The sequence below is a fragment of the Crinia signifera genome, chromosome 6, assembly GCF_055691185.1.
Source record: "Crinia signifera chromosome 6, ASM5569118v1, whole genome shotgun sequence".
In the NCBI taxonomy this organism is placed as follows: Eukaryota; Metazoa; Chordata; class Amphibia; order Anura; family Myobatrachidae; genus Crinia; species Crinia signifera.
The window spans coordinates 222,384,800-222,398,860 of NC_139222.1; the positions used below are offsets into that span (position 1 = coordinate 222,384,800).

General features: G+C 44.9%; 1 protein-coding gene across 12 annotated transcripts in view; it reads left to right on the plus strand.

Annotated features, from left to right (window-relative positions):
• LOC146007221 (hexokinase HKDC1-like) overlaps positions 1-8,964 on the plus strand; it is a 43,264-nt gene extending 34,300 nt beyond the window's left edge. For 9 of the 12 annotated variants that reach the window (XM_083145573.1, XM_083145572.1, XM_083145574.1 and 6 more), the window contains 4 exons: positions 1,440-1,623; positions 4,328-4,483; positions 5,650-5,883; positions 8,605-8,964. In XM_083145573.1, the coding sequence (XP_083001699.1) occupies positions 1,440-1,623; positions 4,328-4,483; positions 5,650-5,883; positions 8,605-8,758 (728 nt within the window). In that variant the 3' untranslated portion in view covers positions 8,759-8,964. The remainder of the gene's footprint in view (positions 1-1,439; positions 1,624-4,327; positions 4,484-5,649; positions 5,884-8,604) is intronic. The other 3 variants (XM_083145576.1, XM_083145583.1, XM_083145581.1) reach the window with 3 other exon arrangements.
• Positions 8,965-14,061: the final 5,097 nt, after the last annotated feature.

Consider the following 14,061-nt stretch of genomic DNA (forward strand, 5'->3'; position numbering starts at 1 on the left):
CACCGCTTGCATTTGGGGGCTTATCTATAGCTTGCGAGCAGGGCTCTTCTACCTCTATGTCGGTCTGTTATTACCCAGTTTGTTTTATTACTGTTGTTTCCAATTGTAAAGTGCAATGGATTAGGCTGCGCTATATAAGAAACTGTAAACTACAAATAAATAATTACCTGGCTGTAATGGGACATTCTCGCACAGAACAAATTCAGCTGGAATTGTAGGTTATGCAGAGCTTTGCATGCACCTATCTAGCCCTATTTTCAGACTGATCTCTTGCCCCAGGGATGATAGTGGTACAAGTGTGCACTGATGATGGGGACAGCTATGATGGCACTGCAGAGATGAAGATTTATAGGTAGGGCTACCTTGATGTCTGATGCTGTGGAGCATTTTCCCCGCGCACAGATTAAAACATTTGAGGCGCACGGGAGAAATATATTGAAATTGTATTCTGCATTTTTGGGCATAACAGGGTGGTGACTCAGCCAGTCTTATGAGCGTGTTATGGGAGGGCCACTGGTAGTGTTTTATACAGAGAATTGTTCACATACGCAGCCATATTCAGGCAGAGAATCTGCAGCTGCCAGAGCACAGGTACGAGTTACAGTAGTGTGACCAATGGGGGTCTAAAGATGCACCAATCGCTGTTTGAAGAGTGAGACACCCACTTGTAGCCTTTTTACGACACTCAGATGCACCGATGTACACCAAGGAAGGCCTCTCCCCCCTCCCCCCCCCCCCCAAAAAAAAATCTGCTGAATACAGTTTGCCATGTACTAATTACTTATACTACTTTCAGACTGGAAACCTGTGTCCAACCCTGCATTTTGAACACGGGTTTGTCCTTGTGGCGAGCCATGTCAGACTTTTAAATTACCCCTTTCACACTATGACATGGGTCGGGGCCTTTCTCACCGCACACAAACACGTTTTAGAGCCGTGTTCAACCCTGGTAAAGACCAGGGTTGAAAAGCCATGTTGCTAAACACGGGTTTTCTGGCTGTGGCGCTTTCATATTGCACCTTGACCCGTGTTTAAGCCCCACGAACATGGCAATAACCCGTGTCCCTTGTGCGGTCTGAAAGTGTTATTAGTCTCCCTAATAGTGACATTCTGGTTGTTAGATCAAGCTACACACTACTCTGTACATTATTATTATTATTATTATTATTATTATTACTAGGTGGCCCATGCAATAATTTTGTATGTGAATGCTACAAAAGTAAATTTTTAACTACGATTTTGAGACAAACAATACAATGTGCAATTCTAAATTAACAATTGGTCAGAAGCGGGGAACTTAACATTTAAAATTATACCTCATTTATTGATTTTAGAAATAATATATATGATTAATGATTATTATTATGACCACCATGAATATTTCCATATAATAGCATCGTGTGTTTGTTAGACGATCTGAGGGAAATGTCTCTCACCAGGTACTGGAAGCAATGTATGTTACATGGAGGAAATGAAGAACATTGAGTTTATAGATGGAGATGAAGGGAAAATGTGTATTAATACAGAATGGGGAGGATTTGGAGATAATGGCTGCCTGTCTGACATTCAGACACTATATGACATACAGGTGGATGAAAAGTCCCTCAATCCTGGTAAACAAAGGTAAACACAATTATATCTTAAAAATCAACTATGCTGTTATCATTAGATATTGGATTGCCCCGATGCAGGATGCCACAGGCGAGTGTGTCCATTAGTTGAAAGAATAAAGTTATGTTCATTTTGAATACTGTGATAGAATGCATAATAAAGAAAATGTAAAACTCACTTCAATAACTGGATCAACTGACACATCTTGTTTTGTTTGATATGAAGCATATACAGTATTATAAGCAATATAACATAGTGTAACACCTTACCCATGGCTCTAGAAGCAAATCTGTACCTCTCTGCTGTATAGGGTGCCTGTGAAGATCCTTTTTCAATTGTATGTTACTATGATAGTGTTGCAAAGTACTAACACTCCTGTTCCTATGGGACTCTGTATACCACGCTCATTGGGGAAGATTAATACAATACTAATCCACAACTGCCTGTAAGCAGGCTCTGCTCATGTCAAATGAGATCAAGGCAGCAAAGTACAGGCCAGCTCAGCTATTTAGTCAAGGTATTTAGCAACCAGCATGTCTGCAGGCTAATATAAACCTCAGGAGGGGTAGTGGGTAACAAGTTACCAACTGGTGTGGGGGGCCCAAATGATATGAGGTACCTTGCCAAGCTGCGGTGAAAAATAGGGGGTAGTCAGCCCCCTTCTAGACAAAAAAAGGGAGGGGGTAACACCACGCTAAACAATACACTTATCAAAGAATTACTAATATTAGAAGTGCCAATTAGGTAAAAATGTAACAGATTATTTATTAAAAAACATGTAACATACCATATTATACAAAGGGGCATTTGGTAAAAAAAAAAAATAGAGGAATAATTTTTGTCCAGTTCATACAATACCGTTCATACGGTACCGTCCACTGATTAATGGGTCCATTGATTAATAGAGACACTATAGGAACGGACCCATTAATCAGTGGACTCTATAAATACGGTACCGTATGAACTGGACAAAAATTTATTATTTTGTTACCAAATGCCCCCTTTGTGTAATATGGTATGTTACATTTTTACCCAATTGGCACTTCTAATATTAGTAATTCTTTGATAAGTGTATTGTTTAGCGCGGTGTTACCCCCTCCCTTTTCTTAATATAAACCTCTACCAATCAAGGTGTATGGGTCACAGGGTCGACAGTTTAAAGGTCGACACACATTAGGTTGACTCCTAAAGGTTGACAGGGCTTAGGATGACACATGAAATAGGTTGACAGGCCTAATGTCGTCAGGGTCAGAAGGTTGACACAAGCATTAGGTCGACAATGTGAAGGTCAACATGGTTTTTGCAGTGCGGGTACCGGAGTGGGACGCACAGTGATGCAATTCTGCCTTGTGTGCGTTCCACGTCCTTATACATCCGGTTCGGCACTTCCAGGCTGTGCCATCGGTTCAGGATGCTGCTGGCTTGCTCTAATGAGCTATGGTTACTATCTGTAATTATAGAGAAAAGGCGATTCATGTTATTTCAGCCTCCTGCCAGACAAGACAATGAAGTCTGTAAATCAGTTTGCACAACCTGTTCTGGTTACTATTTGTATAAACAATAATTACTAGAGAAGTTCTGAAAATACAAAAGGGCTTTAACCCATTGAGTGCCAAGTGAATTTGTCAAAATAGGTGTGAAAATTGGCAAGAAAACATTTTTATTCATCATAATGACCTGTAATGTTTACCTTATATATTAAATAGAGACTTTTTTTTTCACATTTTTTATTTAAATCTATGTAACAAATGTTGGCACTCAAAGGGTTAAAAATAAATGGAGCATAACCCTAGCCCTGCTATTTATGCTCATTACATAAGGCACAGGATTTTTAGGATCTTAAAACTAAAATTAGGGTTTCCCAATCTTTGCTTTAGGATTTTTTATAGGTTTCAAAACTAAAATTTAGTAATGTATACTACCAGTGGCGTAGCTACATATGTGGCAGACCCAGCGGTGGCTCAGGGGAGCGGTGTCTGTGGCGGGAGCCGCTGGCTGAGCTGACAGGCGACCCTGGCAGCAGTGAGCACTGAGCTGGTCCCGCCCTGTACATATCTAATGAGCGGGAACTCATTGCAGTGCATATTGAATGAGCGGGTCCTCACCCCGTGCATAGGTAATGAGCGGGTCCGCTCATTACCTATGCACGGGACAGGGACCCGCTTTTTCAATATGCACTGTGCTGTGTCCCCACTCATATGATATGCACAGAGCGGGACCAGCTCAGCGCTCACTGCTGCCTGGGTCGCCTGTCAGCTCAGCCAGCGGTGAGAATATTTTTGGGCAGGGGAGAAAAATTTCTAGCTACGCCACTGTATACTACTCATTTGAAGCTCCTATAAGAGTCAATACCTAGGAGGCACATTGAAAGCAAACTGGCTCAACAAGAAAACAAAACTCAGGTGGCAGTGATTGGTGGGTTTTCCTGTAACCCCTATAATGAGGGGTGTGTGGGTCTCAGACATAACTGTTTTAGGCAGGATGTAGAGGGTGAGTCTGACTCGCCATTAGCAGTGAAGGGGTAATTAGATATAGAAAAACCTCCCTCTCTTTATCTCTCTCTCTCAAGAGCTGGAGAATATATTTGTGAAACATTTTTATTTGCTATTTTTAGATCATGCGATTTGTTTAGAGCTGTGCTTACAGTTTTGTTACAGGCTTGTTTAGTAAATTGCTCTACCTCATCTAATTAATTGTATACTTTTATTTCATATAGCTATGAAAAGATGACCAGTGGCATGTACCTTGGGGAAATTGTAAGACAGATTCTAATTGACCTAACCAAAGGCGGCCTCTTATTTCGTGGACAAATATCTGAACGACTGAGGACGAAAGGAATATTTGAAACCAGATTTTTGTCTCAGATTGAAAGGTTATTGTTATTATCATCATTATTGTATCTGTAAAAGATATACAATGGTCAAGGTACCGTATATGGTGGACAAGCACAGTGGTGTTTAGTGAAGAAGCATTGGAACCCAATGGCTAAGCATGTATTTCATTGGGTGTGGATCAACTCACAGACAATGGGGTGTATTCAATCCGACAGACGGGACCCTGGCCCATTTTCGGACCGCTCGCCAGTTTAACGACAGGCAGGATTCAGTGTTCCGTCTGCCGAACGGCGAAAAGGGAGCGTGACGGCGAAAATGGCCATGGATTGTCGATATCCGTCTGCTTTTAAAATTGGGTCCAATCTGTCATCTTTCCTCTTCAATGCTGTCGAGAAGGACAGCATTAAATAGACGCCTGCTGCTATTACCCCTGTCGGAAATAGCGTCGGGGATTGAATACCCCCCTAATGTCTAGGTCGACACCAAAACTTTGACATGCACAAGGTCGACATTGGCAAAAGGTCAACATGCATAAGGTTCACATTGATAAAAAGCTGACAGTGATAAAATGTCGACACAAGCGGATGGTCGACATGGACACATAAAACATGACTTTTTCAAGCTTTTGGTGGTAATGTTGACATGAGCATGTCGACATCAAATGATTGTATCACATTTGCTCGCTATGCTACTCTTTACCATCCACGTGGACTCCAATTGGGAATGGTGAAGCATGAAAAAGGCAATTAAATAGGAGATAGCTTAAAAAACTTGTGCTGACCGCTTCATGTGTTCATCATTGCCATGTTGGCCTTTTGGCAATGTTGACCTGCTGCACATCCACCTTTTGGTATCAACTAGGCTAAATTATACCAGATGAACTTGGAGGTTTTTTTTTTTAAAGGGGCAATCATTTACAAGGCAAAACCATGCTGTGTAAATGCCCCTTTAACAAAAAAACTCTGATTTTGTCCGGCATCCCACACGGCCGCCAAAAGCGGAGGATACTACATTTGGCCAACTGTCTGTAAGTCATCCAGATATCGATTTTATCCTGTGCCTCTATTAAAAAGGATGAGGTTCTAACATATTATATTATTACTGCAACATTATATAAAGTGTGGAGATGCTATTATATTACAGTTTGTGTTTTGTGTATAGATAATATACGAAATACTACTTATATTTATTATATCTTACGCAGTGATCGCCTGGCTCTCCTCCAGGTGAGAAAGATCCTCCAGCAACTTGGCTTAGACAGTACATGTGATGACAGTATCATTGTGAAGGAGGTCTGTGGGGCAGTATCAGCGAGAGCAGCGAAGCTATGTGGGGCCGGCTTGGCTGCTGTAGTCGATAAAATTCGAGAAAACCGCGGTCTGGACCATCTCAAGACTACAGTTGGTGTTGATGGGACTTTGTATAAGTTACATCCACAGTAAGTGATAAAGCAATATCAATATAATTAAATACATATAATCAATCAATCAATCAATCAATCAATCAGGATTTACTTAATGTTTGGGACTTGTTTGACATATTCAGTAAGGTAATGTTGTATTCATTATTTTTCAAAGAGCAGCTGATCACATTGCACGTACGGTGACCATAAGGAAGTTATAAAGGGCTGAAGATCATGGTTTATAAGGCTAACATATGGCAAAGTATGCCTGCACAGTAATCTGCAAAATGAGCATCACTGATCCATGTAATAAAGTATCATTTGATTTTAATGGGTAGGCAGTAATATATGGGCATCTTCAGTGACAATGCATGGCAGGGGTGGTCAACAAAAAGCTCTCCAGCTGATGTGAAACTACAAATAACAGCATGCCATGACACTGTTTTGCTATTAGAGTACCGTACGTTAAAAAAATGCTGCAGACATTGCTGGGATGTATAATGCCACAGCAGCTGGAGGGCCTCATGTTGAATAACTCTGATGCATGGAGAACCATGCAATTCAAGAAGTAATTGGTGCTCATGCATGCAAGCCACAGTCAGTGTCGGGGGAAAAAAAATCCCAAATCTCTGACAGCGGACATGTGCAAGCGCACTAACTTCTATGGGCTGCCTTCTATACACCCCATAGAGGAAGCTTATGGTTGGCTGGGGGAATATGAGCATGCACAACCGCCCCCAGCCCCTGCCGTTCTTCGTGCTTCGCTGCAGTCCTAGAAACACAACAGTGCTGGCAGAAAGGATTCTCATTGGAAGCTGTAACTGCCGATCACAGTATAGCAAGTGATAAGAAGATAGTGCTTCCAATAGGAAGCCAAAGCCACTGCAATCACTAGGCTTACTGGTGATGGCAGATTTTGACTGGAGGTAAAAAACGCCACTGATCACGACCCATCCTGGGAGCGACCCAGCATTTGCAATGTTAGTCCCCCGCCGCAAACCGGCAATAAGCTGGGTATCTGACGTCAGAAAGGGGGCGGAGCATCATCGGGGCGGGGGGGGGGGGAGGCAGCGCTTAGAGCTGACACTGTCCTCAAGCGCTGCCTCCTCCATAGTGTGAATGGGACCTGGGTCGCTCTACCCGAGTTACCCGTTCACAATGCACAGCAACCCGGGTCCGAAACGGGATTAACCCTTCTTTTAACCCGGGTCAGAAGGCTGGGTTGCTGGACCCGGGAAATTTGAAAAGGCATTTTTAACACCATACAGAGACATGGGTCGACCCAGCAACAACGTGGGATTGACCTGGGTTATTTTTGCGATGTGAAAGGGGTACAATCTAGATAAACCGCATTGCAAATGTACGATTATATTCAGGGTTGGGCACACTAAATATATCTCCTAGATAATGTTAATGTTAACTTTTGTAGAATTGGATTTGTGCTTAATTTTGAGACAATTTACATTAATACACCATAATATTACAATAAATCCAAAGACCGACAGTTTCAATTACTCAAGTAAAGAGCTTCTGTGTTTATAAACAACTTAAAAAATGAAAATTTAATGTTGAATCCCCAATCCCCGCTCTAAAAGTGATGTGCATGATATAAGTAAAATAGACATGGTTATGGAAGCTTATCAGATCTACTACACTGGGTATATTTGGTCAAGGTGGCTACACAAGACCAAACAAAAGAACCAGTCTACCTGCAGATATCCAGTATAGACATGGGCACACAAAGTGCATGTCTTGTGTGGCGAATGCTGCATATATGTCATTTGGAATAAGAATCATTGCTTCCTAGGAAGTACATCAAAAATGATACCGCACTGAAGGGTATCGCCACCTTTGGGTGGCAATACCCTATAGAAGCCTATGGGCTTCTTTTCGCCGCCGCTCTGGCTTACCTTCCTGAAGGGTCCTCCTGGACCCCGGAAGGTAAGCCCTGCCTCCCCCTAGTGAAGCAGCCGGACATCCTTCCGGCTGCAGGGGGGAGGAGGAAGCGCCAGGGACAGCATGCATAGCTGTCCCCGGCGTGAGGGGAGAGCGTGGCGGCAGGGAGGTGACGGAGACCCCCCGCACACCAGAGTACAGGTATCGCGGGGGGCCTCCGGCACCGCGATGCCAGCCGCATATGTTAGTACATATGCAGCAGCATCGCGGCGGGGGGGGGGCGACGAAGGGCGGTGATGTATTTGAATACTGAAACCTAAGTGGCTGGTTCTGGAATTTGATAAGCTTACCTGAAGAGGTACGTTTTCAGAGAACGCTTATAGGTTTGGAGACTGGAGGAGAGTCTTATTGTGCTTGGATGCAGCTCGAAGAGAGTCCTGCAATCAGAAATGGGAGCGAGTAATAAGTGTGGATGAGAGATGCAGATCTTGTGAGGAGCGTAGAGGTCGGGTTGGAAGATATTTTGAGATAAGAGAAGAGATCTATGTTGGTGTAGTTTGGTTTATGGCTTTGTGTGTAAGTAAAATAATTTTGTATTGAGTACGGTAGAATACAGGTAACTAATGAAGTGACTGACAGAGTAGCTCTGCAGACGATGAACGTCTGGCTAGGAAGATTAGCCTCACAGCTGCATTCATGATGGACTGTAGTGGTGAGAGTCTGTATTGGGGAAGGCCAATAAGGAGACTATAGCAATGAATGATGACATAACAATGTTTGGTTTATGTTATGGGTTTGTAGCATTGTGCATATTGATATATTTATATAGTGTTTTATATTATTATATTTTTGTCTTCTTAGTTTCTCTAGGATTTTAGAGGAGACGGTGAAGAAACTGTCGCCGAAATGTGATGTGACATTTCTGCTGTCTGAGGATGGGAGCGGGAAGGGAGCGGCACTCATCACTGCAGTGGCCAAACGCTTTCACAGCCCAGAGGCCGAGGAAAAGAGCTAAATATCTGTGCAGACAAATCGGCAAAGAGCTAAAACATAACAGTAGGAGCCATAGGAGAAAAAATATATTCATGGATACAAATAGGAATTCTGTGAATCTCTGACCCCTAGTATCAAAGATGAAAATGTGTCATCTTCTTTTGCATAACTGTGGACCTGCAACTCCCTCCTGATTTCTGAAAACTGGTATAATGTACAGAAACAGTTGCTGCACCAATCAGATCTTAATAATCAGGTTGCTATGGGTTACATTACATTTTCTTTTTCCCCAGGTTTTGCAGCTGTCCTTCCTATGTTTAAGCCATTTTCAGTAACAGTGTTTGCATTGATAAATTCTCTCTTCAGTATGCATGTGCCAGTTTTATTTTCTTGACATTAAAACCTGTATCAGAATACTCCTATGTTTTAATTTTATAGATTCCTTTTTAACAATGATTAACAAATGTTGTTTTAATAACTTTAATATATGTGACTTTGTCATACCTCCCAACATCTGTGTCGCTAATCGGTGCGATGCAGAGGAGCATAAGGGGGTGTGTGCCCTATGAAAAGGGGTGTGGTCTCATGGATGTTGTGTCCTCAGACCATGCCCACGTTTTCCGCCCCTCTGCATAGCTAAATAGACACTGTGACACCGGAACGCGGGACAGTTGGGAGGTATGACTTTGTAGCTGTACTACTGCCCTATATATAAATGCATATATACATAATGAACTGTTTTGTAAGAAGCCCAGAGCGGAAACACTGCAGGGCACTTCAAGGGGGGGGGGGGGTATACGTTCCCTAGGTTGACAAGAGGAAGGTCGACAGTCATTGGGTCGACCATTGAAGGTCGACATGCATGAAAGATGACATGACTGAAGCTCGAAATGGAGTTAGGTCGACAGGGTCATTAGGTTGACACACACACTAGGTCGATATGCACAATGTGGATAGTCATTGGGGTTTTTCTATGTCTAGTTTTGACCATGTACATGTCGACCTTAAGCTTGTGTTGACCTTCTGTCATTCTCAACCTAGGGTAATGTCGACCTAGTGACTGTCGACCCAGGGACCAGATACCATTCAGTATATGGGTGCAGAAGTGCAAAACTCACAATCAGGCAATTTTTGCACTTATGCGCATGTACAGTGGCTGCAGCCAGGGCCGCCGACAGGGGGGGGTCTGGGGGTACTTGAGTCCTGCCGCTCTGACAGAGGGTAGGGTCCGGCACCTCTATTCTCTGCAGCACAAATGGCTGCCAGCACCCCCTTTTATAAACAGCTGAGCACGGCCACCAGCGCCGCTTAACTGCAGCGGGCCGCGGCCGTCCTGTTATCTTCGGGAGTGAGAGGCAGCTGTCTGGGGAAAGCCCCGCCCCCACCGTTCCACAGGCGCCGCAAAGTGACGTACTGACGCCATCTCACCGCGGCGCCATCCCCAAGACCAGAGAAGGGAAAGCAGCATGTGGCCATCTGTCCTCCCACCTGCCCACTCGATGTCTATGTGTGATGGTAATTGTTTAGTACTCACAGCAGGGGAGAGGGGGGCGGTGCTGGCTCTCTGATCTTGTAAAACATTGCCTGAGGCTGGTAGTGTTTGTGTGTGTTTAAACAAAACATTGTTTACCGTGTTTCACACTCACAAAACAAAAACCTGGCATCAGAACCAGATTTTTATTTAGTGTGAAACACTGTAAACAATGTTTTTTTGTTTTCTTAAGGTAGTCCATATTTGTTGTGCCTGCACACACTTGTAAATCCCCATACACACTGGATAATATTGGTCACAATGTCGTTCAGAAAGGGCTTACTGAACAATATTGTGAACAATATTGTCCAGTGTGTACACACGCTCCTCGTTAACGACCCCCTCCCTCGTCCAGCATATTCGCATAGTGAACAATGGCCATACTGCAGCATGACCTTTGTTCCCCTGCCGCTGTCTCCCCACTCGTGTGTGGCATCGGGAAGTGTGTATGCACTTGCCGATGCCGCCCCCTGCCGCCAGTGGGATCGCTGTAGTGTGTATGGCCCTTAACACTGGGGGGCCCTACCTATTTTGTCAGTCCCTGGCCCCACAGTTTCTGATGGCAGCCCTGGCTGCAGCATGCATTTGTGAAGTTCAAAGTGCATCCGCATCCCAGAAGGATGTGATCACAGTTTTAATGACAGCAGCGGGCGTCAAGGTAGCGCTTCAGTTGTTTATAAGGCATGGCCCAGCCAATGCAGGCACATCCGGACCGCTTTCAGGTGGCTGCGTGACATAATAAGCAGCCACTGCGATGTTAAACATGGCAGCACCTCATCTGCCTTCACAGCCAGACTGGGAAGGTGGGGGTCTAGCCTAATCGCTATGATGCGATGGCAATTAGATTATGATTGCAAGGTATTTTCATGCTGGGTGGCCTTAACCCTGTGCTGGGGCCCCCAGCATGCCAAAGAAAGCAGTTGTAGTTTTGCTAGTTTAGTAAACTGCAACTGATGCTGAATCGGCCCCTGTGTGCCAGAATAACAGGGCGGTATAATCCAAGGAATCAATGTTTTTCTGTTCGTTCGCAAGGATCAGCATTGCACGCCCAACAAGTAGCAAAAATTTGTCATGTAAGTCCAGATCATGGCCCTTATTCAGATCTGATCGCAGTACAAATTTGTTCTCAAAATGGGCAAAACCATGTGCACAGCAGGTGGGGCAGATGTAATATGTGCAGAGAGAGTTAGATTTGGGTGGGGTGTGTTGAAACTGAAATCTAAATTGCAGTGTAAAAATAATGCAGCTAGTATTTACTCTGCACAGAAACAAAGATCGCAGCAAGCCACCGAGCCCGAAGCGTGATAAGCGGACACGGAATACATATAAAGTAATCCGCGTCCCCTCACAGGGCTTGCTGCGCTCGCCATACTTCAGGCTCGGTGGCTCGCCACACTTTATAATATCAACTCCACTCTGACATGGATAGTGGGGGTATGAAAAGGTTGGGAGGACGCGTAACACGTCCCCTCGCGGGACTCTGTGCGCTCGCCATGCTTCGGGCTGGCGTGGATAGTGGGGGTGTTTCAGGAACACATTCACACCTGTCATATCATACATCTGAGACAGTAATGATGACATGTATTAACTGGTAACTGGATCTTAGTTAATAATAATAATAATAACAAAGCAACTTAACAAAGTACATGTACTGCGTACTGCTGACTGACTACGCTGCCCGCGGGAACAGTATGCTGGCTCTGACAGGGACGCTGTCAGACAGGGATGCGTTAAGCGGCCGCAGGAACACTGCGCTATGCTGATTCTGACAGGGACGCTCGCGGAAACACTACACTACTTTTAAATAAGCTGGCCATGGGAACACTACACTCATTCTGACAGGGACGCTACGCTGACTACGTAACAGCCGCCGTGAAACTACACAAGTACCGATATGTGTATATGGGATGCGGTCATCTATTAGAATGAACTTAGGTCTACAGTCATTAGGTCGACCCCACTAGGTCGACTGGCAGGAAGGTCGACCTGACTTAAGGTCGACATGGGCCAAGGTCGACATGACTTAAGGTCGAATTTGCATAAAGGTCGACACGAGGAAGGTCGACTGGTCATAAGGTCGACATGGGTTTTTCACTGTTTTTTGAGCCGACATGTGCCGACAGGCGGTATTTCATGCCCTACCATCCACTAGGGCGTGGTGGGAGAATAAAATAGTGTGCCGAGCGCAGCGAGGCACCGTGCCCGAAGCATTGCGAGCGAAGCGAGCGATGCGAGGGTCCGATTCTCATTGCCAACTGTGTCCATGTCGACTGTGTCGACATTCGGATAAAAAAACAGTGAAAAACCCATGTCGACCTTATGACCAGTCGACCTTCCTCATGTCGACCTTTATGCAAATTCGACCTTAAGTCATGTCGACCTTGGCCCATGTCGACCTTAAGTCAGGTCGACCTTCCTGCCAGTCGACCTAGTGGGGTCGACCTAATGACTGTAGACCTAAATGCAGTCTGACAAATGATCCCATTCCGTGTATATAGATATGTCATCTTCAGACGGTGCACTGAGTGGATTCTGCCATCAGAATTCTATCAGTTATGCATAAAACAGCAGTATGATCAGAAAGGAGAACATTCGGGTTCAGTAACTTGCTGAGCGTGAGTTTTGTTGTTATAAAATGTATTCACAGTGAGGCTGTAATTTGGATAATTTGCAAGGTCATTTATTTTATACAAAAAGACAAATGCCATTCCGAGCAGAGGGCTGAACAGCTGAATTGTTAAAGAATTAAATCTGCTTATTCAATAAGGTCACTTCAAGACCGCTCACATGGGCCAAAGCAACTATACTGTAGCAGAGATCTGGCGTGTGAGCAGCTGTGCACACTAGCAGGTAGCACATGTCAGAGGAGGTAAGTGCTTCCCAGGATGGTGGTGATTATTAATGGCTTGCAGTGACCCTAACTGATGACTTACCATTCAGATATACAATAGGTCATCTGGAATCATTGCTAATGGCTGCGAATGCTTGTACACAAAAGGGCATTAAAATCAAGTCTACTACATAGTTCTAATACTTATGCAATTGAATGAGTGAATGAACCATTACACACATTTCCTGATAAGCATTGCATCAGTTTTAAAGTTATCTTCGATGTTTACTGATTCTAAGGCTTGGTAAAACACTAAGCTATGAGCACATTTATTAAGTACATAGGGTACTATATCCTCCAAGCCTCCTCACACTTGTCAGTACCCCACCAGGGGTGCCGATTTGTGTTTTTGCTGGGGGGGGGGGGGGGGGGGGTGCTCGGGGAGGTATGGCCTCATGAGGGGGCATGTCATTTGGGGAGGGGGTGTGGCCATGCAGTGTGCTGGCCTGGGCGGTCCTGGGTCACGATGTACACATGTTGATCGTGGCTAGTGCTGCACACTGTACACATGGCACTTGGTGGTGTGCTTGTCTCCCACTGTGGGCACACTTGCTGCACAGGGAGGGCAATGTGTGTAGAGGGAGAGCACACATTGGGCAGCACGCATGCTGCACTCTGCCCGATGGCTGTTGCTCGCCAGAGCAGCAGCTTTGTGATGGTGCCAGGCATCGTCTTGTGTGTGCGGGTGCGCATGTGCCAGTCGCGTGTCCCAGGCGGCAGGTTCGGCGGTGTGGGTGCAGCGGACGCGGATCGGCAGGTGGATGTGGCCTGGCAGTGGAACTTGGGAGGTTGCAGGCCAGTGGGAGCTCATAGTTTTTTTTGTGGATGCTCGGACCCCTGAGCGCCCACAGAATCGGTGCCCCAACTTGTCATCATTTGCGCTGCGGGACATCAATTGTGTGCT